We start from the raw sequence: 26,759 nt of genomic DNA on the forward strand, positions 1-26,759 counted from the left end.
GAAGGCTGTGGCGATGGGGGTATCACATCTGCCGTGGGGGGCGGCCATTCCCCCCACAAAAACTGGGGTGTGAGGCTGGGCTGGCGAAATGGGCAGGCGTAGGTTGTGGGTGTGTGGAGGGTGTGCTGGGGCACAGTTCCACAGTGACAGTTTTGCCCCAGGCTGAATTAAACACTATTTGGTTTATAAAGCTTTTGAAAGATGCTTTGATAAATGATAGATAATACCCTTTTATTTCTGAAGAGTTTTTCATTATAAATTGGCTCAGGGATTTAACAAAAGTGTTGCATCCGTTGATGTGATTTTTTTTTTTTTTTTTTGCTATTTCTTTTAATGTTGAATTTCACTGATTGAGTTTTTGACTCTAAAACCATCCATTCATTCCTGAAATCAGATACCTGTGTGCTCAGGATATTTATCCAGTATATATTCATGCATCCCTTTTTGAAAATTAAAAAAGAAATTTCATTTATTTATTATTTTGAAAGAGTGGAATGGAAGGAGAAAGAGAGGGAGACAAACATCAATGTGTGGTTGCCCCTCACACTCCTCCTACTGGGGACCTGGTCCGCAACCCAGGCATGTGCCCTGACTTGGAATGGAACCGGTGACCCTTTGGTTCACAGGCCAGCACTCAGTTTCCTGAGCCACACCAGCCAGGACACACACGTTGATTCTTGAGAAGTCCGATGCTTTGATTCCAAAGTGTACGCATATTAGTCATCTGTGAATGCATCATCCGGGGACTCCCAGAGGGTCCCAGAAGCTGTGGGGGGGTGCATGTCAGGTCACCAGGCTGGCTGGAGCCCTGCAGAGTGTCCTTAGGGGGCAGCTCCTGTGTCTTCTGGGGTCCTTGCAGGCCCCCTCCCTGGAGTGTGGGGTCTGGGTCCTCCCTGGGCTAGTGGACGGCCAGAGCAGCGTACACACTGGGCTCTGGGGGCTTCTCTGATGGGGAGGAAGGGGGTGCACTTGTCTCCTGTCTGCGGGTCATGAGGGTCAGCTGGGCGTAGGTCACATCCTGGGGGTCAGCAGATGCAGCAGCCTGGAGCAGGGGGACAGAGAGAGGGATGAAAGGTGGTTGGGGTTGGGGAAGCCTGGGGCCTGGAGAGGACGGGACCCACCTGACTGTCCATCTGCCTGTCCTCTTCTGCTTGTCTGCCCTTCGTGTCCAGCAATTCCTCTGACAGGGGGGAAGGAGAGGCAGCCATTCCCTGCCTGAGTCTTGATCTGCAGTTCACCTGGGCGTAGGTCACTTCCTTGGAGTTGTCATGGGGCCCGTTCTGCTGCAGACACAGTGAGACAGAACCAGGGTCTCCTTGCTTCCAGTCAATTATCCACGTGTAGCCAGACTGACGATTTAAACTTTAATTCAGATTAAGTCACCCTCCTGATGGAAGGTGCAGGGACTTCATGAGCCTTGGGGCATCTGGAAGTTTCTATGGTTCTGACTCTTATCCTAAGGCTCTCTGTCTTGCTCATTCAGCTCTAGCTACAGGGGCCATCTGGCTGAAGCAGCTTGTCTTGCCTCTGGACCTTTGCAACTGCTTTTTAGTCTGTTCCCCGCCCAGACCACACACTCTGCCTCCCAATGGAAGTGACCACTGGAGTAAACTGGGCAACAGGAAGGTCCTTGGTGGCCTGGACAGCAGCAGGGGGCTCACCTGAGGGTCCAGCTCCACACCCTGCCCAGGCAGTGGGTCCTTCATGGCAGCATCTGCTGGGACAGAATGGGGTGTGTCTCCTGCAGGTTCTCAGGGCTGCAGACCCGCCTTCTCGCAGGTGGACCACTAACCCAGGGGTGAGGTGAGGCGCCAGGTCAGGCTGTGTGGACAGCCCCTGTCACCTCTGACTCCCACACTCTCCCAGGCTGTCCCCTCCCCCATTGCCTCCTGAAATCCCTGTGACCCCTCCCCCAGGGCAGCTGTCCCTTCCTCTCACAGAGGGGCGCTTTTGGGTATCAGCCTCTGTCTGAGCTGGTCAAGAGGGGCAGTGTCAGCCTTGGGAGGGTAGGGATCCTTCCTCACTTGATTACTGAGGAAAGAAGGAAACCTTAACATATGCTTGTGTGAGTATTTCATATTTCAGGAGATTGAAGACAACAAAGGTTTACCTGAAATTTCATACATGTACTGACATTAAGTGTGTTCTTTCCAGATTCCTGATTTGAGATTCTGGAGAAATCTGTTGCTCAGCAGACCTTCCCCACCTATTTGATTTTCCTGCGGCAGGTACTCTGAGCTCCTCTATCCTGTGACCCAGGTCACCCTGTTTCCTACTCACCCGATGTCCTGCCTTTGCTCTGATGCTGGTGTCTGAAGAGGAGGAAGAGGAGGAGGGACAGCAGCAGGACGAGGGCACCCGAGACCCCAATCAGGATGTTCAGGGACAATTGGAGACCTTGGGCTGGAGTAACGTCGTGAATGAGCCAATGGTGCCATTTAATTAGTACCTACTATGTGCAAGGCACTTGCTGGGGGCTGTCATTCATCTCCTCTAACCTAGCAGCCCTCGTGCAGCAGGTATGACTGACCCCCAAACCAGTCCGCTGCAGCTCAGAGAGGTTGGCCACATTCCCAAGGTCACCCAGCCTGGCTGGGGCAGGGCTGGGACCAGACTTCAGGATGTGGGTTCCCTGTGCTGTCCTTCTGCTGCCCACAGGTGGACACGAGCTCCAAGCTCTGGGCTCCTCACCTGCAGGGGGCCTGTCCTGTCTCACTGGAGCTCAGGGCCCTTCCTTATTATCTGCCCCCAAGTGCAGAAGGGACACAGGAAAGGCAGGGGTGTGGGATGGACTCTGTGTCTCTCCCGGGACTTTTTCTACTCTGCTTGTCCTTGATGCCCCTTTTGCAAGCTTGGGCTGACTGAGGGTTCTGTCCTCCTGAGCTCCGTGAGGCCTCTTACATCACCTAATGTCACTGCAGGCCTGTGAGCAGCAGGGGACCAGGGATGAACAGACGTGAACCCAAGACTCAGAGAAGAGAAGGGACCACCCAGACCCACAGTGGGAGCAGCAGAGCTGGGACCTGAACCAGGTCTGACTCCAGGCCTTGTTTCCTCCTTTGAGTGGACCACCCGAGCTGAGGGAAAGGACTTACGTTCCCAGACCTTGTCCTGCCTGTCCCTCCATGTACAGTGTCACCATCCCTGCTACAGAGGGGACAGTTCCCATAACCTCATGCCCTTGGTGGCATCCCTGTGAGGTGCCCCTCCCAAGAGGTCAGAGGCAGAACTGAAAGAAATCTAAGCTCTGGGTCACGATTCTCTCCTTTTACACTTGGAGACACTGAGGCACAGGGAGGGGAAGGGCGTGTTCTCCAGAGGTGCCTGAACTTGCACAGGGCTCAGCCCATGTCCCTATGGACCCACCTACTACCACCCCACAGAGACCCTCACTTATTGATCTGTGGGCCTGACACTATGCTGGGGGATTCTCCATCCATGGAACCCTCTAGAAATTCAGGATGGGGGTGAGCAGTGAGGCTGCCTTGGCCCCACTTGAGCCTGGAGCCCCCTCCCCTGGGTGGGACCACAGCATCTCCCTCTGCCATGACCCCCTCCACCCATCACCTGATTGCCTCACAGCCATGGGGGCCCCACAATCCCCCCAGCATCTCTGTCTGGACCCCAGCCTCCCTGGGAGACCAGCATGCCAGCGAGGGTTATATTCTCTCTGGGAGCAAACCTCTGCTAGTCATCACTGCTGACTCAGCCTCTTTTCCTCTGGGAGAAGGAAGGGGGTCAGGATGGGTGCCCCTGGCCTTTCCTCCCTTTGCTCATCCTGGGCCTCTCTGGCCTCTCTGGGCCCCTGGAAGCTGTCTGGGCCACAGGGATGAGGATGAGTTTGAGGCAGGGGTGGGGTGGCTCTGGTTTTTCAATCCCGCTGGGAGGTGAGAGTTCCCTCAGGCTGACCCTCACTGGGAGACCATCACACTCTGTACTCAGCCTAAAGTTCCCCTGGGGGACAGGGTCCTGAACTGACCATGAGGATGCAGGGGCGGGGCTGGGGCTCCTCACCTGAGACCAGAAGTTCCAGGGGGTCACTGGACTGTGACAGCAGGAAGGGGGAGGAGCTGTTTGAGCTGTAGCACCTGTAGGTCCCCTGGTGACCCAAGGTCGTAGGGCTGATGGTGAAGTTGGCCTGAGAGGGGGCAGCTGTGTCCTGCAGATGAAGCTGCTGGGGAGGATCCCGGGACCCCTCCCTGTGCAGGTGGAAGGTATCAGCCCTGATCTCAGATCCACACTGCAGGGTCACGTTTGCTCCCCAGGGCACCGAGGGCCCTGGCTTGGCTGAGAGGGAGGGTTTCCCGTACAGTCCTGGGGAGAAGAGGGCTGTGATGAGCAGGGTCACCGCTATCCCCATGCCCTTGGCCCTGAGGTGAGGGACCACATCCTTCCCCAGAGACACAGTCTGTGACCACTCTCAGCTCCTCTCAGTCCCTCTGGGTGGGTTGTGTTTACCTCCATGCCATCCCTCCCCTTTTCTCACTCCATCCCCTAGACCCCAGCCCCCCTGAGCCTCTGCTCCAGGACTCTCTACTGGACCCCATCACCACTGCAGTGATGCTGGGCCACAGCCCCGAGCAGACAGTCAGGACAGGGGGCAGGGCAGGGCTCCTCACCTGCGATCAGGATGTCCAGGGGGGCACTGGGGGCAGACCACACATAGGAGAGGTTGTGTCCACTGTAGCACCTGTACCGGCCCCCGTGGGTGAGGTTCACAGGGCCCAGGGGGAAGTCAGGGCTGTGCTGCCCATGGAGACGCTGGGGAGGCGTGGTCCCCTCGTTCTTGGTCAGAGCAAATCTGTCAAAGCCGGGCTCCGAGCGACACTGGAGGGTCAGGCTGTCTCCAGGCAGCACCAGGGGGCCTGACTGGGCTGAGAGGGAGGGCTCCCTGTACACACCTGGGGAGAAGGTCACTGTCACCCAGGGGACACACACCCACCATCCAACGGGGCTGCAGGGAGAGCTCTCACACATCCCTCCCTAAGCTTCCTGCCTGTGGTTCTGTCTCCAATAAACCCATGTCACCAACCCCAATAACCCCCAGGGCTTTACTAGGCACAAGGTTTAGATTGTTACTTGGGGCACAGGAAAGAATATAAGCCAAGTGTGAGCCACCTCACCTGTGACCTCGAGGCATACAGGGTCACTGGGCTGTGACCACACATTGGGGTTGGAGCTGGAGGAACCATAACATCTGTAGGTCCCTCCGTGGGAGGAGCTCACAGGGCCCACAGGGAAGACAGTCTGCCACCTCCCCTCAAAGGATCTCTGTTCTGATTTCCGGCGTTGGGGCGGCTCAGCCCCTCCCTCCTTCAGCAGATGGAAAGTGTCCCATGTGGACTGTGAGCTGCACAAGAGGGACACATTCCCTCCTGAGGCCACCACAGGGCCTGGGTGGGCTGAGAGGGAGGGTGCACTGTGCTCTCCTGAGGGAGAAGGAGGATCTGAGTTAGAGGGGACTGTCACCCCAATTTACCAACAAGTGGGCTGTGAGGGGTGAGACCCCCCTAAAGCCAAACTCTGTCCCCTTCATCCTCTGAGGAGGAGCCCACAGTGGGGAGGGGACCCGGGTTCCCCCTTACCTGTCACCACCAGGAGCAGGGGCTCACTCCTCTGGGACAGCGAGCCCCCAGTGCTGTATGCACACTGGTACAGCCCTGCATTCTGTGAGCTCATGGACTGAATGAGGAACCCGGTCTTCTCGATGGAGGCCTCTGGGATGCTTGTCATCCAGGGCTCAGAGTTCCTCTCTTTATACAGAATGTAGCCATCTGCCTGCAGAGACCCCTGACACCAGATGGTCACAGGGCTCCTCTTGCTGACGATGGAGCCTGGGGCAGCCCAGATGGAGGGTTGTGGGAGAACTTCTGGAAATGAATCAGACCTGCAGTGTTAGGGAGTGTTTTTGTCCCCTCAGTTTCCTCACCTGTCACCCCAAGACACCCTCCCACCCTGGTCACCATCAGCCGAGACCCACTGTGTGCACCCCAGCTGCCAATGGACATCATTGTGCTGAAGCAGGAGGCTGGGGGAGGACTCATCTGCCTGGACCTGGTCCCATGGGCCCCAACACAGCCCTGGAAGAGAGTCCCTGTGAGATTATCCTTCAACTGATAGGATATGAGAGAAAGATGTAGGCTGGCTTAGATCATCTCTTCTCTAATCTTTAATGGGCCTCTCAAACGAATGGTACCCAACTCAATTCCACGAGGTGAGCATCTCTGGGGTCTGGTCTTGCATTGCTTTGGAAAGCCCAGATGTACACGGGGGACCTCAATTTGTCCCGTATATCAGGACATGAAGGAGTGACGGCTGGATGTACGTTTTCACGGCTCCACCTCAGCTGGCTGCCTGTGTCCCTGACTCGGGAACATAATTTCCACATCAGGTTCCTTTCTTCCTTCTATCAGTCTTTCTTTTTAAAGAAATAAATGATGGAATATATACAACATAGATATTTTTGATATCAAGGATTACCAAATTTAACATAAACTTTAAGTGATCATTCAGTTTGTGATCTAATAGGAAGATTGCTAAGAAAGTAGCAAAAAGATAAATGAAAAAATAAAACCTTTAGGTGCACAGCTGCATGAAAGTACAGATCTCTATAGATCACAGACAGGCTCTGATGACTCGACAAATGAAATAGCAGGAAACACAGGGAACTCTGGGAGGGGGAAGGGGGCACAGACAGGAGTTGTGATGGGAGGTGTTTTGGAGGATGACCTGACCCAGCTGACCACGTGGTGTCATGGAAATGGAGCAGAAATCCTGCTATCCTCTCACATCCAGGTACTGACCATGGTCCCCCATGGAGACAAGAAGCCTCATAGTGAGCTCATGTTTTTTTCTCCCACGGGAATTCACTGGCATCAATATTATAAACTGAGCGTTTTCAGATCCTGGATTGGATTCTGCTTTGATGGATGGGAGAACCGAGTCCCAGATGCAGGTAGGATTTTGTCACTGGGATTCACTTCAAGGTGCTGAGCCAACTCCACTTGGTTTAGACTGTCAGTGGATGCCCATCACGCTGACTCATGAGAGGCCCCCTTGACTCTGTCTCCTATGTGGGATTATTCCACAGGTACCAGGACAACTCAGGGGCTTAGAATCAGCAGCACAGACAGAGGCAGGAGTGACTCCTGCTCTTTCTCCCCACCTGAGCTGGGCATCTTCCCCTTCATGGGTTTCCTCCCCACTGATCACATGGGACCCAGTGACCTCCCTGCTACTGGAGACAAGAGGCTCCTTTCTTATGTCGCTGCCTTATCCCCAGGACTGTAGGAAACAAGGCCTCCTGGAACTATTTGATGTGTTGAGTATAAAGTGAGAAATAGCAGAGCATGGTGGCATCTGTGTCTCCTCTAGGCTAAGATGACTCTGCTACCCAACAGACATGAAGTTTGTCCGTGTGGAGGAGGGTCTGCAGACGCCAGGTGCTGCATGACACAGGAACCAGGGGAGGCTGTGGGTGTACCTGCCTCCTCATGTCTCCTACAGTCCAATAGATTCCCCCAAATGTTGGCCCTTCACACACTGCAGTCTCCTCCCTGCACACACCAGCACTGGATGGACCCTCAGGTGGGGTGAGGCATGGAGAGGGTGGGGGACCCCCATTTCTCCATCTCATTATGGGGAGGGATTCTCCCTATTGATGACCTCAGTGTTTCCCCACCCTCTCATCCCAGCCCAGAGCTGCCCTGGGACAGAGTCTGCTCCCTCAATGGACATGGGGTGGGAGTCCCTCACCTGAGACCAAAAGTTCCAGGGGGTCACTGGGCTGTGACAGCAGGAAGGGGGAGGAGCTGTGTGAGCTGTAGCACCTGTAGGTCCCATTGTGGCCTGAGGTCGCAGGGCTGATGGTGAAGTTGGCCTGAGAGGGGGCAGGTGTGTCCTGCAGATGAAGCTGCTGGGGAGGATCCAGGGACCCCTCCCTGTGCAGGTGGAAGATATCAGCCCTGACCTCAGATCCACACTGCAGGGTTACAGTCGATTTCCAAGGCACCGAGTGCCCTGGCTGGGCCAAGAGGGAAGGTTTCCAGGACATTCCTGGGGAGAGGAGGGCTGTGATGTGCTGGAGGTCACATCTCCCCCCATGCCCTTGTCCCTGAGATTAGGGACTGTGTCCTCCTCCTTCCCCAGCTACACTCTATGACCCCTCTCAGCTCCTCTCAGTCCCTCCGAGTGGCTGTCTTTTATCTTCATGCCCCTCACTCCCTTTTTCTCCCTCCCTCCCCTAGGCCTCAGCCCCTTTCAGCCTCTGGTCCAAGACCCTGACCTGGACCCCATCACCAACATGGTGACCCCGGGCCAGAGCCCTGAGCAGGCAGTCAGGACAGGGGATGGGGCAAGGCTCTTCACCTATGACAAGGATGTCCAGGGGGGCGCTGGGGGCCGACCACGCATAGGAGAGGTTGTGTCCACTGTAGCACCTGTACCGGCCCCCATGGGTGTCATTCACAGGGCCCAGTGGGAAGTTGGGGCTCTGCTGACCATTGAGATGCAGGGGCGGTGTGGTCCCCTCGTCCTTGGTCAGAGCAAATCTGTCAAAACGGGGCTCCGAGCGACACTGGAGGGTCAGGCTGTCTCCAGGCAGCACCAGGAGGCCTGGCTGGGCTGAGAGGGAGGGCTCCCTGTACACACCTGGGGAGAAGGTCATTGTCACCCAGGGGACACCAACACCCACCACCCACTGGGGATGTGGGGAGAGCTCTGATATGTCCCTCTCTGAGCCTCCCTCCTGTGGCTCTGTCCCCAGTCAACCCCTGTCAATGATCCCCATGATTCCAAGGGCTTTACCAGATAAGGAGTTCAGATCAGTTATTTGGGACATAGGAAAGAACTGAAGCCAAGTGTGGGCCACCTCACCTGTGACCTCAAGGTGCAGGGGGTCACTCGGCTGTGACCACACATTGGGGGTGGAGTTGGAGGAACCATAGCATCTGTAGGTCCCCGCATGGGAGGAGCTCACAGGGCCCACAGGGAAGACAGCCTGCCACCTCCTCTCAGAGGATCTCCATTCTGATTCCTTGTGTTGGGGCTGCTCAGCCCCTCCCTCCTTCAGCAGGTGGAAAGGGCCCGACGTGGACTCTGAGCTGCACACGAGGGACACGTTCCATCCTGAGGCCACCACAGGGCCTGGGTGGGCTGAGAGGGAGGGTGCACTGTGCTCTCCTGAGGGAGAAGGAGGATCTGAGTTAGAGGGGACCATCACCCCACCTTCCCCAGGAGTAGGCTGTGAGGGGGGAGGCCCTCCTAAAGCCACACTGTGTCCCCTTCATCCTCTGAGGAGGAGCTCACAGTGGGGAGGGGACCCGGGTTCCCCCTTACCTGTCACCACCAGGAGCAGGGGCTCACTCAGCTCAGACAGCGTGTCCCCAGAGGCATAGGCACACTGGTACAGCCCTGCGTTCTGTGAGCTCATGGACTCAATGAGGAACCCGGTCTTATTTTTGGAGGCCTGTGGGTTCCTCATAATCAAGGGCTCAGAGCCCCTGTCTTTATACAGACGGTAGCCATCTGCCTTCAGAGACCCCTGACACCAGATGGTCACGGGGCTCCCTTTGCTGACTCTGGGGACTGGGTCAGCCCAGATGGAGAGTTTGGAGGGAACTCCTGGAAATGAATCAGACCTGCAGTGTCAGGAAGGTCCTTGTTCCCTCAGTTTCCTCTGCTGTCACTCCAAAACCTCTCCCACCCTGGTCATCATCAGCCCAGACTCACTGTGTGTCCCCCGGCTGCCCAGGGGTATCATTGTTCAGAAGCAGGAGGTCTGGGAGAGGACTCACCTGCCTGGATCTGGTCCCACCAGCCCTGAAAGAGCCCTGGAAGAGAGTCCCTGTGAGATTATTCATCACCCACACACAGAAGCTCCATAGGGCCTGGTCTGGGCCCTAAGAACTGGGGTCAGGCGTGGGGCTGAGCCACATCTTCTTCCCCAAGAAGCTCTGTCCCCACTGAAACTTGGGGCCCTGGGGTCCTTGGAACCAGGATCTGGGAAATGATGGGATCCCATCCCTCATCTTTCCCTCGAAGCTCACCGAGGCAGAGAAGGACAGTGAGGGTCCGGTTCATGGTGCTTCCTGCCACCGTCACCAGTGTGCAGACGACATATAAAATTCACTGGCAACACAGAGTAACAAATGGGGTGTTAACACGGTCTCAGCTCTGAGTGACAGGTCATGGGTTCCTCATCAGTGGCCTGGCAGGAAGGGAAGTAGCCCCTCCCTGAAAGATGGGCCAAAGGAGACAGCAAGCTCTGGACATTTCAGCCTGATCTGAGTCTCAGCAGACCCCCCACGCTCTGCACCCACCTCCTATGACACCCAAATCGAGAGGGTGACACCTGTCCCAGATCATGAGGGGACAGGATGCTGGCAGGACTCAGGAGCAGCCCAATTTCTGTTCAGATTCTGACTCTGCCTTTTCTAGAATGTTGTTTCCATGGGTAAATCACTTCCCTTTCCTGACTCTGCACGTGCCATTTTTCTTCCTCTTTCCCACTGGCCAGCCCATCAGGCAGCATTTATTGAGCAATTGCCCTGTGCGGTCACCATGCCAGGCCCTGGAGAGTCACTGCTGAAGCTGATGGATTCTTCCCCTGGACCCACAGGGCTCCGAGGAATGAAGACAGACATGCAGATACGTAGGCGGCAGACAGATCAGTTACAGTCTGGTGACACTGCCCATGTTGGGAGAAAGAACAAGGCAGCGAGGTGCAATAACAGGTGGACATCATGAAACCTGGGTGCTGGCTGTGAGGGCGTCCTTCTTGGGGATGGGCTGACCCAAGGCATGAGCAGGGTGATCAGTGCAGAGACCATGGGCAGGGGGGGGCGTCCTTGACCGGAACAAGCTTGGACTGTTCTGAGAAGTGGCCGCAGCCAGGCAAAGTCTGTGCCCTGGTCACAAAAGACCAGGAGCACCGTGCAGATATTTTGGATTTTATGCTGGAGTCATTGGGAAAAATTTTAAGTCACATAGGTATGAACAGATTTATGTCTTAAAATCACTACTCCTAGGTGAAAACGTCATGCAGGCTCTGTTGACAATGAACTCCATCAGGAATAAAACTCCAACATTCACTGGCCCATGGATGGCATGTTGACCAGTATTTTAAGTCATTCACACAAAACTATAATGCAAACTGCCCTTGCAGTTGACTGGGATGAGACAGGACGTCTCTCTGACTTGTCTCGGTCTTGGGAAGGAGGTGACTTGGTTCAGAGTGGCTGAGGAAGCAGCAGAGGAAAGCACAGGATTTTTAAATAGCTCAGTTTCTGTGTGTGGTTTGGGGTGGAGGAGAGTGTGGTTAAGGGGGTTGATTTGGTTGAGAGTAAATCATGTTTGCTGGGGTTGGTGAGTTTAGCTCCAGCCTGACTATTCACAGCCTTGAATGTCAGATGGTACAAAGTGGATATTTTCTGAGGCTCTCTGGGAACTGGTGGAGGGGGCGGAGCAGGCAGGCTCAGACCAGGTGTGTTGGAGGAAGAGTCCTGAGGAGGTTGAGAGAGGAGTGAACTGGAGGAAGGCGTGGGGACTGGACTGCAGGTGCAGGAAGGAGACCGAAGTGAGGACAAGACATGTTGAGTGTTGTGATGGATGGGGGACATTGTTCACCAGGGCTCAGTGGGGTGTAATGGAGAGGAGTGGACTATCAGCTGGGAAGTGGGAGAGAGGGTGAGGAAGGATGTTCCACTCTCTTTTTTGTGCACAGAGGGGCCAGTGGGGCCATCACTGGGAGGACGACCCCTGGGAAGAGGGCGGCATGGGGAGGCGCTGTGGAGACTGGTGATCCTTTCTCAGAAGAATACGGCCCTGCTGTGACTGTGGATTTTCTTTCCCCTAACAGTTCCCTTCACTGACTTCCTGTCTGTGTCAGTCAGCACCAGCCTTTCCTTCATCACCCCCTTCAAACCTCTGGGTCATTTCTGCCTCCTCAGGGCCCCTCCTCCCCTGAGCAGAGCTCTTCCTCTCACACTGGGAGCTGCCTCTGCAGCACCAGGTCAGAGCCCCTGTGGAGGGCAGCCAGGTTTTTCAATGAAAAGAGACAGACTCAGGGACCTGGGAGGCAGTTTATGTTCCTGAACTGGGAGCAAAATGAGAACGATATCAGTGAAGAATCACCACATTGGAAGAAATAGGCAGCCGACCTTGTCATACATTTCTTGAAAACCATAAATTATCCGTCCAAGAAACTGAGCTATACATCTTTGAAAACCAAGGCCACACACATCAGGAGCATCATCAAACTAGTCAAGGAAAATCGAAACCACCCAGACAGAAATGGCACATCACACATGGAGGAACCATGATTGGATTGACTGCAGATTTCCCATCAGAGACCATCATGGTCAGAAAAGTTTCAAGTCCTCAGGGGTGAGAAAGTTCAGCTGCAGTCCTTCTGGATATATTCTTCAGGAATGGGAGTGAAATAAAGGGAACCTGAGCAGCAGACCTGATTATAAGAGATAAAAAGTTCACCAGGCAGACGGGAGATAATTGTAAAGGGATCTTTGGAAATTCGACAATTAAAGAAGAGCAACTGTATCTAAGTATATAGCGAAGTAAATGTAATAGCATATTTTTGTTCTCTCAACTTTAGAAAACAGGCATGGCTGTTGAGAGTAGAAACGGACACGTCATCTGGTGGAGTGTGTGATGTGTGTGGATGTACAGATACAACAGCAGCGTGAGGCAGTGGGCGAAAGGGAACTGCACAGCTGTGCGGCTTCTTCATTGGCCTTGCAGAGGTTCAACATAACTTCCTGTGTGTAGAATCTGTGAAATTAGGGTGTATATTATAATACTTACAACCATCACTGAAAAAGCAATGTACAAAGACTTATTGTTAGAATTCCAGTGGGTAAATTAGAATGGAATACTAAAAAATCATCTCCCAAAACAGAGAATAGTGAAAGGAAACTTGAAGAGCAAAGAGTAGATGTGACATGCAGAAGCAAACAATAAAACAGGAACCCTAAAACAACCTTGTTCATCATTACATTAAATGTAAATGGGGAAAGCACAAGGAAATGGCAGATTTCAGGGCTAGATTAAAATCCTGGACTCCTTTACTCCAGCATATCCTAGTTAATGCATGGGTTTATTTCTTTTTTAAAAAAATATATTTTATTGATTATGCTATTACAGTTGTCCCATTTCTCCTTCTTTATTTCCTCCTTGGGTCCAACTTCTTTTTTCCTTTTTGGGCCCAACTTCATTGGGACTCTGAGCTTCCTGGACTTCCTGGAAGTCTATTTCCTTTGCCAGATTGAGGAAGTTCTCCTTTGTTATTTGTTCAAATAAGTTTTCAATTTCTTGTTGTTCCTCTTCTCCTTCTGGCACCCCTATGATTGGGATGTTGGAACATTTAAAGATGTCCTGGAGGTTCTTAAGCCTCTCCACTTTGTTTTGAATTCTTGTTTCTTCATTCTGTTCTGGTTGAGTGTTTCTTCTTTTTTCTGCTCCAAACGGGTGATTTGAATCCTGGTTTCTGTCCCGTCACTGTTGGTTCCCTGTACATTTCTCTTGATTTCATTTAGCATAGAACTTCACTTTTTCTTCTAATTTGCAACCATATTCAACCAATTCTGTGAGCATCCTGATTACCAGTGTTTTGAACTGTGCATCTGATAGGTTGGCTATCTCTTCATCACTTAGTTGTATTTTTTCTGGAGGTTTGATCTGTTCTTTCATTTGGGCCATTATTTTTTGTCTCAGCCAGCCTGTTAGGAAGTAAGAGGTGCAGCCTTAGCTTTTCACTGGGGCAAGGCAACCCACATATCTGCTTTGTAATGCTGTATGTGGGGGAGGGGTCCAAGAGGGAACAGTGCCACTCGCTCTGCTTTCTGCTGATTTTCAGTCACTTCCCCTGCTACCCACAATCAAATTGGGCCTTTCTGTTGCTGATTCCTGGGTTGGTGGGTTTGCGTTCATTCTAGGACCCTGTGGGTCTCTCCAACGAACTCTCCCGTGAGGCTGGGAGTTTCTTCAGCTGCCGTCTCATCCCCCACAGGTATTTTCAGTCAGAGGCTGTGAGGTTTTATTTCCTGGTTCTTGAACCCTGGGTTGCATGGCCTGTCTCGCTCCCCAGTTGTTCCTCCTGGTTCATCTGCACTCGAATGTGGGACCCCCCAGTCCATCAACTGCCACCTTGCTTGGTCCTCCAGCCGCCTCCTTATGGTGAGTCCTCTCCACTTGGGTGCCCGTCTCCGTCCCTCCTACTGGTATGGATGAATGTTTCTTCTTTAACTCCTTGTTTGTTGGACTTGCATACAGTATGATTTTCTGTCAGTTGTGGTTGTTTTTTGTTTTTAAATTTGTTGTTGTCCTTCTTTTGGTTGTGCGAGGAGGCACAGTGTGTCTACCTATGCCTCCATCTTGGCCGGAAGGCATGGGTTTATTTCGGGAATTTTGATTCTGTTCCATTGGTCTGTATGACTTTTTTTTTTTTCAATTATCATGCTGTTTTAGTTATTATAGCTCTGTAGCATAATTGGATATCAGGCAGTGAGATGCCTTCAGCTCTGCTCTTTGTTTTCAAGACTCCTTTGGCTATTGGTGGTCTTTCGTGGTTTTGTATGAATTTTATTATTGCCTTTTTTATCTGTGAAAAGTGCATTTGAAATTTTGATAGGGATTGCATTGAATCTGTAGATTGGGTGGTATACACATTTTAGTGAAGTCTCTCTAAGTGTAAGTGCAGGATAAATTTCCATTTATTTGTGTCTTTTCCATTTCTTTTACCAGAGTCTTAGACTTTTCAATGTCCAGACCTTTCATCTCCTTGGTCGTGGTCTCTTGTGTTTGATGCTGTTGTAAATGGGGTTACTTTCTTTCTTTCCTCTCCTGATCTTTCATATTTTGTCTATAGAAATGCCACTGAGTCCTGACTGGTCACTTTGTAGGTTGCAAGATTACTGAATTGTTTTCTAGTTTTAAGAATTTTTTTTTGAGTCTTTAGGGTTTTTATATATCAGATTGTATCATCTGTAGACAGTTTTATTTCTCTCTTTCCAGTTTGGATCCCTTTGTCTCTTTTTCTTGTCTGACGGCTCTGCCGAAGGCAGTTGGTACATGTTGCACAGGAGTGGAGAGAGTGCTGTCGCTGATCTCAGAAGAGAAACTCTCAGCTTTTCAGTGTTGAGTCTGATGTTAACTATGGGCTTCCACACAGGACCTTCATTTTGCTGAGTTGTGTTCATTCCATCCCCAATTTGTAGACAGTGTTTATTATGAAATGTTTATTTTGAATGAATGGTGCATTTTCTCTAATGCCTTCTCTGCATCTATGCAAACAACCATATGTTTTATATCATTTACTTTATTTCTGCGGTGAAAACTTGTATTGATTTTCACATGTCAAAATATTTTTGACAATTACCAGGACCCTGTGTTAAATCTCAGTTGATCATGGTGTATAAAAGTCTTAACGTGAGACTTGAACCAAGATGGCGACGTAGGTAGACACACTGCGCCTCCTCGCACAACCAGAACTGACTGAAAATCGAACGGCAAGGAAGTCCGACACCAAGGAAATACAAAATAAACATTCATCCAGACTGGTAGGAGGGGCAGAGACAGCACTGGGTGGAGAGGACTTGTGTGGCCGTGGCAGGATGGAGACTGGCGGAGTGTGGGACAAACGGGGCAGGCAGTCTGACCACTAGCAGACCCTGCGGCCCCACATTCGCGCACAGATAAACCGAGAGGGCCGGACTCAGAGTGGTGGAGAACAGGGCAGGCAGAGTGGTGGGTAGCACCCCGCGGCCTTACATTCGTACACAGATAAACTGGACAAACGGTGGGGAGTGAAGCAGACCGCACAACCCAGGGCTCCAGCACAGGGAAATAAAACCTCAAACCTCTGAGTGAAAACACCCGTGGGGGTTGGGGTGGAAGCAGGAGAGACTCCCGGCCTCACAGGGGAGGTCGTTGGAGAGACCCAGAGCGGCCTAGGGCATGCACAAGCCCACCCACTCAGGAACCAGCACCAGAGGGGCCCAGTTTGATTGTGGGTGGCAGAATGAAAGATTGGGATCTGGTGGAGACTGGAGCGGTCACCATTGCTCCCTCTTGGCCCCTCCCCCACGTACAGCGTCACAGCGCAGTGACCAGCATTACCCTGCCCAGGTGAACACCTAAGCCTCCGCCCCTTTAAGTAACAGACTCGCCAAGACAAAAAACAAACAAACAAAAAAAAGGCCCAAATGACAGAACATTTCAAAGCTCCAGAAAAAATACAACTAAGCGAGGAAGAGATAGCCAACCTATCGGATGCACAGTTCAAAACACTGGTTATTAAGACGCTCACAGAATTGGTTGAATTTGTTCGAAAACCAGATGAAAAAATGAAGCCTATGCTAAGAGAAACAAAGGAAAATGTACAGGGAACCAATAGTGATGCAAAGGAAACTGGGACTCAAATCAACGGTGTGGACCAGAAGGAAGAAACAAACATCCAACCAGAAAAGAATGAAGAAACAAGAATTCGGAAAAATGAGGAGAGGCTTAGGAACCTCCAGGACATCTTGAAACGTTCCAACATCCGAATTATAGGGGTGCCAGAAGGAGAAGAGGAAGACCAAAAAATTGAAAACTTATTTGAACAAATAATGAAGAACTTCCCCAGTCTGGCAAAGGAAATAGACTTCCAGGAAGTCCAGGAAGCTCAGAGAGTCCCAAAGAAGCTGGACCCAAGGAGGAACACACCAAGGCACATCATAATTACATTAGCCAAAATTACACAGAAGGAGAGAATCTTAGAAGCAGCAAGAGAAAAGGAGACAGTTACCTACAAAGGACTTCCCATAAGACTGTCAGCTGATTTCTCAAAAGAGACCTTACAGGCAAGAAGGGGCTGGCAAGAAGTATTCCAAGTCATGAAAGGCAAGGACCTACATCCAAGATTACTCTATCCAGCAAAGCTATCATTTAGAATGGAAGGGAAGATAAAGTGCTTCTCAGATAAGGTCAAGTTAAAGGAGTTCATCATCACCAAGCCCTTATTATATGAAGTGTTAAAGGGAGTTACCTAAGAAGAAGAAGATCAAAAATATGAATAGTAGAAATGACAGCAAACTCACAATTATTAATGACCACACCTAAAACAAAAACAAGAGCAAACTAGGCAAACAAGTAGAACAGGAACAGAACCATAGAGAGGGAGATCACATAGAGGGTTGTCAATAGGGGAGTGGGAGGGGGAGGGGGGGGAAGGTACAGAGAATAAGTAGTATAGATGATAGGTGGAAAATAGACAGGGGGAGGGTAAGAATAGTGTAGGAAATGTAGAAGCCAAAGAACTTCTAAGTATGACCCATGGACATGAACTATAGGGGGGAATGTGGGAGGGAGGGGGTGGGCAGGAGAGAGTGGAGTGGGGGGGAATGGGATAAGTGTAATAGCATAATCAATAAATATATTTTAAAAAAGTCTTAATGTGCTCTTGAATTCGTCATGCTATTTGTTGAGAAATTTTGCATCTATTTTTGACAAGAATATTGGCCTCTTGTTTATTTTTCTTGGTCTATTCTTTGGTTGATGCCCTCTGTCCCATTGTTCATTTCATTCACATCATTTTTCCACCGCAGAATTTGTGGGACTTATTTGATGACTTCTGTTTGTTGAATTTGCTGTTTGGTCCATGTAATGTTTTCCTGACTTTATTGAACTGTCTTTCTGTTTTTGTCTTGTGGTTCATGGAGTACCTTTTGTATTACCTGTTGGGTGAATTTCAGTTCTCCATAATTTTGGGTTCAGTATTGGGATGTTACTATGATCTTTGGTGATGCAGAGATTGTGATTCTTCCTGATCTTTGGAGTGTTGTGTTCCCATTTTGTATTTGACATCGTGGTCACCTCATGCAACCTTGACCAGCTGCCCTCAGGTGAGAGATGCTTTGTGTTGGTCCTGTGTGTGTTCTGTGGTTGTGGGACCCTGTGTGGATGCACCAGCTTGGTGCTTCTGGCTCCCTCTTGTGGCAGGATTCTCAGGTTGTGTGTCTGGTCCTCATCTTTCAGTGTATCTGGCCAGTTGATAAACTGTCTTTTTTTTTTTTTTATTTAATGTTAATTTTAAAAATAAGCCATGACGTTTACAGACACGGGCCCCTGCCCCCCATGCCATCCCCAAGTCCAGCTGACCCCAGTGCAGTCTCAGGCCTCCTCCTTGCACTCTTCCTCCTCCTTGCACTCTTGAGGGGTTAGAGGCATGTTAGAGTCCCCAGGGGTCTCTGCAACTGAGCCTGGATGACAAGCGAGTTGCTGCTGCTCTGGCGGGGAGAGGACCTGGAGGGCTGCACCAGGACCAGAAGGCCGGCAGGGTCTGGGCTTCAGGCTGGGTTGTGCGTGGGGCTCTCTGGCCAGGCTGCGGGGCGAGGTGTTGAAAGCCCTGGGCTCTGAGCAGTTACTGCTGAAGCAGGGAGGAGGCGCGCGAGCTTCAACAGGTAGTCACTGCTGGTGAAGCCCCTGGAGCAGACAGGGCCTGGGAAGCACTTCTGTCCCTTGTGCATTTGGTGCCGACCAGCTGGTGCTCGCGCGCGCGAACTTCCTGTGGCAGCGAGACGTGTCGCAGGCTCGGTGGACTAGAAGGAGCTTTGGTGCAGCCCGGGAGGGGAGTGCGGTGGCTCTTGGAGGCAGCAGCGCAAGCAGGGACCCGGACCAGGTGCCCAGGTGCGGGAGGACAGGAACCAGAGGGATGGGGACGGGAAGGATGGAGCAGCGCCTACCCAGGACTCCGGGGCCAGCCACGTAGGTCAGCCAGGATCCTGGCGGCCAGAAGTAGTAGCGCAGCAGTAGCTTCTGGCTCGGGTGAGACACCCTGCCCACACCCGGGGCCCACGGTGGGGAACGTGCTCTGGGCCTGGTCAGCCGCAGTGCAAGTTACGTCCAGGGGCCCAGCCCTGAGCGGGTTGAGGCAAAGTAATGCACGCAGGTCACCCAGCCCATAGGTCCGACACTGTGCATGGCTGGGACTCAGTGAGGTGATGGACTCGCAGAAAGACAAGGGGATGGGCGAGACGGTGGTGGGCGGCTCTCCCGCCCTCAAGAAGGAAGAAGTGGAAGGGACTAGAATAGAAAGTGTATGAATGACCCAGAGACGCGGACAACAGGGAGGGAATTGTCTGTTGGAGCCGGGTGGGGGTTGGTGGTGGGGTGGGTTGAAATGGGCAGAAGAGGGCAAAGGGGGGAAATTGGGAAAACTATAATAAAATAATTTTAAAATATTTTAAAAATAAAAAAGTGAATAATGTGAAAAATAAAAAGGAAGAAAGGAGCATACACACCAGGAATTAGGCAAGTGCCACAAATCAGGGCTTATGAAAAAAAACGGTGTATTCTGGGAGCTGTTTTACAAACACACCACCTGAGCCTCATTTCACACACCTGTGGCGTTTCTGGAGCAAACACACCAAGTTCTTCATCTGCTACACAGAGCAGTCCTTGACGGGACCAGGCAGTGGTTTTCACGATGGTTCTGGATTTATTTCTCCCAAACTAGTCTTTTAAAATGAAATTTATTGCGGTGCTATTAGTTCACACAATGACATAGGTGTCCGCCCTGGCTGGTGTGGCTCGGTGGGTTGAGCACTGGCCTGTGAACAAAGGGTCCCCTGCTCCATTCTTGGTCAGGACACACAGCTGGGTTTCAGGCCAGGTCCCTGGCAGAGGGCATGTCAGAGGCAACAAATTTGTGTTTCTCTGGCACATGGATGTTTCTCCCCCTCTCTCCCACCCTTCCCCTCTCTAAAGAATAATGAGAAATATAATCTTAAAAATTACTGAAGTTTCAAGCATGCAATTCTATGGCATATCGTCTGTATATGGCATTGTGTCCACCTTCCAAAGTCAAATGTCTCATCAGCATAGATTTCTCTCCCTTCCCTCTCCTCTGCTCACTCTGACCCCCTCCCTCTGGGGACCTCCACTCCATGGTCCGTGTCTATCCGTCCAAACTACTCCTGGTATTTGTCCCTTTAATCAGACGTTTAAACAGATTTGTTCTCTGACCCAAAGACAAGCACAATCAGTGAATGTGAAAAATAAAAGTGAGAAAAATGTCCTACAGGAATGTGGACCAGAGATTGAGGGTGAGCCCAGGTATGGATCCGAACCTGAGATGTGGGCTGAGCCCCAGGTCACAGGGTGAGAAAAGAGGGGCCAATCAAGGGAAGTCAACAGGGCAGTGAAGTGAGACACCACAGTTTACCTGTGGAGGAGCCTCTGCAGTACCAGCCCTGACCTCTCCCTGCACATGACCCACACCCACACCCTCCTCATTCTCAGCAGACACTCTCCCACGGGTGCCCACATTTTCTCCCAGAGCTTCTCAGGATCATCAGATGTTCTCCAGGCTCTACCTTGCTGACTGGTGGGTTTGTTGTCCCCTGTGTTCACCCGCTTGCTGCATGGTGGGGTCTTCTCCGACTGTGCCAAGCTTCAAACAGCAGCACCCCGAGGACCACGAGGATCAAGCCAGACACACCCAAGTGGATGAGGTTCCCCACCGTGTAGTCTTGGGGTTGATAAGCTAGGAATTGTTGGTAAAGAGGTCACAGAAGTCAGGACAGATCAGATCACCCCAGTCCCCTGCGTGTCCACCAGGCCACCTGCATCTCTTGGACTGGTTTTGATGCCCTGAGCACAGCCCATAACTGAGAATTTCCTCTACTCTCTACTCTTGGAATCTGAGTTGTTTTCCCATCATCCCAGAGGATCAGCTGCTCCAGAGGAATAGAACACTGATAGGATATGAGAGAAAGATGTAAGGTGGCTTAGGTCATCTCCTCCCTAATCTTTAATGGGCTTCTCAAACGAATGGTACCCAACTCAGTTCCCCGAGGTGAGCATCTCTGGGGTCTGGTCTTGCATTGCTTTGGAAAGTCCAGATGCACACGGGGACTTCAATTTGTCCCGAATGTCAGGACATGAAGGAGTGACAGCTGGATCTCCCTTTTCACTGCTCGACCTCAGCTGGCTGCTTGTGTCCCTGACTCGGGAACATAATTTCCATGTCAGGTTCCTTTCTTCCTTCTACCAATCTTTCTTTTTTAAAGAAATAAATAATTGACTATGTATAACACAGGCATTTTTGGTATTGAGAATTACCAAAATTAACTTCTAATTAGCTTCTAAGTGATCATTCAGTTTGTAATGTAATAGGAAGATTGCTAAGAAAGTAGCAAAAAGATAAATGAAAAAATAAAACCTTTAGGTGCACAGCTGCATGAAAGTACAGATCTCTATAGATCACAGACAGGCTCTGATGACTCGACAAATGAAATAGCAGGAAACACAGGGAACTCTGGGAGGGGGAAGGGGGCACAGACAAGAGTTGTGATGGGAGGTGTTTTGGAGGATGACCTGACCCAGCTGACCACCTGGTGCTGACAGAAACGCAGCAGAAATCCTGCCGTCCTCCCACCCCCACGTGCTGACAGTGGTCCCCCATGGAGAAAGGACAAGCTCACAGTGGGTTTATGTTCTTTCTCCCACAGGAATTCACTGGCATCAAAGTTGTAAACTGATTGAGCTTTTTCAAATCCTGGACTGGAGTCTGCTTTGATAGATGGGAGAACTGAGTCCCAGATACAGGAAGCTTGTGTTAAGGAAACCTTAACACACTTGTGCGTATGTTTCATGTTTCAGGAGATTGAAAACGATGAAAGATTGCCTTACGTTTGTGCATCTCTGCTGATGTTGAGTGTTTCCTTTCTAGATTTTCTGATGTGAGATTCTGGAGAAATCTGTTGCTCAGCGGACCTTCTCCATCTATTTGTTTCTGTGGCAGGTGCTCTGAGCCCCTCTCTCCTGTCACCCTGGTCACCCCGTTCCCTACTCACCCGACATCCTGCCTTTGCTCTGACGCTGGTGTCGGAAGAAGAGGAAGAGGAAGAGGAGGAGGAAGAGCAGCAGAACAAGGGCCACCGAGACCCCGATCAGCACGTTCCAGTACCATTGGAGACCTTGGGCTGGAGTGACGTCATGAATGAGCCAAAGGTGCCATTTAATGGACACCCACTGTGTGCGAGGCACCTGCTGGGGTCTGTCGTTCATCTCCTGTAACCTCACAGTCCTCGTGTACCAGGGATGGCTGACCCACCACCCAGTCCACTGCGGCTCAGAGAGGTCAGCACCTGCCCCAGGTCACCCAGCCTGGCTGAGGCAGGGCTGGGACTTTAAATGGGAACTTGTGTTCTAGTGCTGTCCTCATGCTGCCCCAGGTGGACACCAGCTCCGAGCTCTGGGCTCCTCATCTGCAGGGGCCTGTCCTGTCTCACCTGGAGCTGAGGGGTCCTTACTACCTGCCCCCAGCACAGCAGGGACACAGGAGGGACAGGGGTGTGCAATGAACCCTGAAGCCCCCTTCAAATGGTCAGGCTGGGCTGGGACTCTGCTTTCCTGACTTCTTTGAGGCCCCTTATGTCACCTAATGTCACTGCAGACATGTGACCGGGAGGGAACCAGGGATGAACGGACATGAACCTGACTTTCAGAGAAGAGAATGGATTCTGAGCCCCACAGAGGAGCAGCAGAGCCGGGACCTGGACCCGGTCTGACTCCAGCCCTTGTTCCCTCTTCTCAGCCAAGTCTGAGCTGAGGGAAAGGACCTGGGTGTCCCAATCTCATGTTTTCCCTGTTCATCCCTGTACAGCGTCACTGTCACTGCTACAGAGGGGACAGTCCCCATAACATCACATCCTGGGGGACTTCCCTTGAGGCCCTTCTCCCTGGAGGGCAGAGCCAGAACTGAAAGGAAACCTAAGCTCTGGGCCACGAGTCTCTCCTTTTACCCTTGGAGACACTGAGGCACAGAGAGGGGAAGGGCATGTCCCAGTCGGAGCCTCCAGAGGTGCCTGGACTTGCACAGGACTCAGCCCCCGCCCCCCTGGACACACCCAGCACCTCCCCACAGAGACCCTCACTTACTGCTCTGTGGGCCTGACTCCATGGGGCCGAGAGGCAGATCCTCAGAGACTTCTGGAAATTCAGGATGGGGGCAAAGGGTGGGTGCTGCCTTCCTCCCACTTCAGCCTGGCTCCTCCTCCAGAATGAGCCCCAACATGTCCCTCATTCATGACCACCCCACCTGTCACCAGCCTCACTCACCCCTGTACAGGCCTGACACCATGGTGGGGGAGGGGTGAATCCTCAGAGCCCCAAGCCTCATGTGTTTCCCTGAAATCTCTCCCTGACTCCCCCTGCCCCCCGGGACAAAACTCTGTCCTTGAGTATCTATGGGGACATTAGATCCTCTGAGAGACTCAGCACCGCCCTGGGCTGCTCTATCCTCTCTGAGCAAAGGGGGCCCAGTGACTCACCAGTGGTGGGGGTGGGCCCTGTGGGTAGGGGGCTGGGATTTCCAGGGGGTCCTGGGAATGAAAACAGAAGGGAGTGAGGTGTGGGCTGACCCTGGGGTCCCCACGTCACTCAGACTCCCCCCATATCTGCGCTGTGGCTTCTAAGACCCTCTCACTGCCCACCCAGCACCTTCTGGACCAGGTGGGGGCAGGGTAGACAGGGCAGCAGGGTCTCTGAGGGACAGATCTCAGCTGAGTGACCATCCTGAGAGCCCTCTCCCTCCCCTTTCAGCCCATAATTCCTCTGGGGACCAGGACCTGAGCTAACAGCTCAGAAAGACAGGGTCAGGGGCCTCACCTGAGACCAGGAGCTCCAGGGGGGCACTGGGCTGTGACAGCAGGTAGGGGGAGGTGCTGTGTGCGCTGTAGCACCTGTAGGTCCCCCTGTGGGCTGAGGTCACAGGACCCATGGAGAACTCTGCCTGGTGCTGCTGAGCTCGGGACTGTGATCTGAGACGCAGGGGGGGATCAGCTGCCCCCTCCTTGGACAGAAGGAAAGTGTCCCTGGGGCTCTGTGACTGACACAGCAGGGTCACGTTCTCCCCTGAGGCGACCGTGGGTCCTGGCTGCATGGTGAGGGAGGGTCTGTCAGGGAGCCATCCTAGAGAGAGGGACGGGTGAGGGGCTGCTACCCACCTTGTTCTGACCTGAGAGTCACCAGGCCCCTTTCTGAGGTCCCTCCTCTCTGTCTGTCTGTTTTCTCTGTGTCTCCCCCTCCCTTCCCATCTCCTTCCCTCCCTGGGGACCCCACACCCCGTGTCCTGGCCATCACCACCTGAGACCCCCAGCAGGGCCTGAGCAGACTCTGGGTTGCTGACTGAACATGTTGGCTCCTCACCTGCCACCAGGATGTCCAGGGGGTCACTAGGGGCTGACCACTTGGAGGAGAGGCTGTGTCCACCGTAGCACCTGTACTGGCCCCCATGGGAGCTGCTCACAGTGCCCAGGGTGAAGTTAGCCTGAGAGAGCCCAGCCTGGGGCTGCAGGACAGAGCTCTGGGGGAGGTCCTGTCCCCCCTCCTTGGACAGAGCGAATCTGTCATAGCCAAGGTCAGAGTGACACTGGAGGGTCAGGCTCTGTCCATAGGCCATGATGGGGCCCTGCAGGGTCAGGAGGGAGGGCTTCTCTGAGCCACCTGCAGGGACCAGACAGGAGTGACAGGGCTGCTCCTCCCGTGAGCCCTGCTCCTGTCCTGGCCCCCAGGTCCCCCCGTCTCTCTCTCTGTGTCTCTGGCCCAGGAGCCTCTGTGCTCCCCTTACTCCACCCCTCATGTAGGAGTCTCCCCTCCCTTAAAAGATCCCATTAACCTGTCTGGTACCTCAAAACATGGAAGAGGCAAAAGAGAAATTTTTTTTACCTGGGACCAGGAGCTCCAGGGGGTCACTGGGCTGTGACCACACGTGGGGTCTGTTCCTGTAACAGCCATAGCATCTGAATGTCCACCTGTGGCTGGGGGTCACGGGGCCTATAGGGAACAGGGCCCGTAACTGCCCACTGGGCTGTTGTTCTGAGTACAGCATCCAGGAGAGCCTGTCTTCTCCTTCCTTAGACAGAATGAACCTGTCAAATCCCTGCTCCGAGCCACACTGGAGGGTCACCGTCCTTCCTGGGGTCATGACGGGGCTGGGCAGGGCTGAGAGGCTGGGTTTGCTGTAGTAGTGGAATCCTAGGAGAGAATGAGGCAGCGTGTTAAATGGGGCTCACACCTCCCTCACATCCCCCAGGGCTGGGCTCGGAGGGGGAGACCCCCTGAGAGCATCCCCCTTTTGACAGCAGAGACTGAGGCTGGGACCCCTGAGTGTCCCCTCACCTGTCACCACCAGCTCCAGGGGGTCACTGCGCTCTGACCAGACACCTTGGCTGAGATAGTAACAGTGATATCTCCCTGCATGTGGCTCTGTCATGAATGTGATGGGGAACTTGGCCTTGTTCTTGGGATCCCGTATCTTCTGTGTGTCCCAGGACACTAAGTTTCCGTCTTTATACAGGTGGAACTCCTGGGTCTGTAGGGCCTCCTGACACCAGATGGTCACCAGGCTCCCCTGGGGGGGTCACAGAGCCTGGCTTAGCCCAGAGGGTGGGTTTGGGGGGTGTCCCTGGAAGGAATCAGAGGCTGGGTGACAAAATACTCTGCATTCCCATTCCCCAGCTCTTAGCTCCAGCACCCACCCTGAAGCCCCCCATCCATTAACCCAGAACTTCTGTTTTCTATCCACAGCTGCCTGATGGGGAAGCCCCTTGTCCTTCATGCAGAGAAGGTCCTGGGAGCCCTGGGGACAGACTCACCTGCCTGCACTGGGGTCCTCAGGCCCACGCTCAGTCCTGCAAGAGAGGCCTTGTGAGAGATTTGCCCTGAATCCTGAGCAGAACCCTCCTCCCCGGGAGCCTCCTGAGTCCTAGGGTCCTCTCAGACTATGGATTCCCTCCCCCATCACATCTCACCGAGGCAGAGCAGGGCCGCGAGGCTGGGGGACATGGCGTCTCCTCTCTGAGCCCAGCTGTGCAGAAGGAAGAGACCATGGTGTCCTCAGGGTAGACAGACTCACAGGGTGTGGTCACTGGGAAGCTGGCTGTCTCTATCACGGGGTTGTCACGTCACCGGACTGTCATGAAGGGGGACAGTGTCTCCCCAAGAGTCCGGCTCTCATTCCTGTGATGGAGGAGGAAATAGACTCACAGCCTCGAGAGACGCCCCTTGCAGGTGCAGGTGACCCAGGGCACCGCCTTCCAGGGTCTCTGCCACGAGGTCCCCTTCCCCCTCAGCCTGATATCAGCCCCTCCATGTGGGTCTTCTCCATGGACAGTGGTCACCCAGGCCCTGGAGACACTTCAGAAAGACGGGGTCCCTGTGCCTGCAGAGCTCAGCTCAGCACAGACAGGGTCTGCTCCTCACTGTGCAGTTCAGGCGAATGTCACTGTGACCATGAGCACAGCGGGGACATGCAGGGAAGTACGGGAACAGAACACGTCCCTTCCCCTGACCCAGAGTGTGGTTTTCTTTCTATTGCAGCCACCATCACCGACTTCTCGTTTTTTCTTAGCAATGATGTCCACCCTCCTTCCTGGGGATAAGCCTCTGAGTGATCCCCGCCCCTCAGTGCCCCTTGTTTCCCGGTTCAAGCCTCCTCCTCCTCGTGCTGTCGTCCTGCCTTCAAGCTTCGGGGACATTGATTTGGGTTAGAGTTATAGCAGATATTCACTTAAATACTCATCACCCAATGTCCATGTATCCTTGAGTGGTAATGTCCTGTCTCTGCCTCAGTTTCCTCATCTGGATCCTGTTGTCACAAACCCCAGTCCCCCCAGAGGCCATCGGTCAGTGGTTCATGGGAGGGAGATGTCCATTTCCAGACCAGATGAGGACGTGAGTGGCTGGGACATGAGAAGATC

At 52.7% G+C, this 26,759-nt stretch overlaps 1 protein-coding gene and 1 pseudogene across 1 annotated transcript; both read right to left on the reverse strand.

Moving 5' to 3' along the window:
• Positions 1–26,502, reverse strand: LOC112321266 (paired immunoglobulin-like receptor B; annotated as a pseudogene).
• LOC139440410 (leukocyte immunoglobulin-like receptor subfamily B member 3) lies at positions 19,511–23,287 on the reverse strand. Its single transcript, XM_071219932.1, has 4 exons — positions 22,939–23,287; positions 21,852–21,980; positions 20,370–20,539; positions 19,511–19,670 (listed from the first exon to the last, which is right to left on the reverse strand). Exons 1-3 carry the CDS (start codon positions 22,958–22,960, stop codon positions 20,403–20,405), a joined length of 288 nt encoding a protein of 95 aa, XP_071076033.1. The 5' UTR covers positions 22,961–23,287; the 3' UTR covers positions 19,511–19,670; positions 20,370–20,402.
• Positions 26,503–26,759: the final 257 nt, after the last annotated feature.

This window comes from Desmodus rotundus, chromosome 12, assembly GCF_022682495.2.
Source record: "Desmodus rotundus isolate HL8 chromosome 12, HLdesRot8A.1, whole genome shotgun sequence".
Taxonomy (NCBI): domain Eukaryota; kingdom Metazoa; phylum Chordata; class Mammalia; order Chiroptera; family Phyllostomidae; genus Desmodus; species Desmodus rotundus.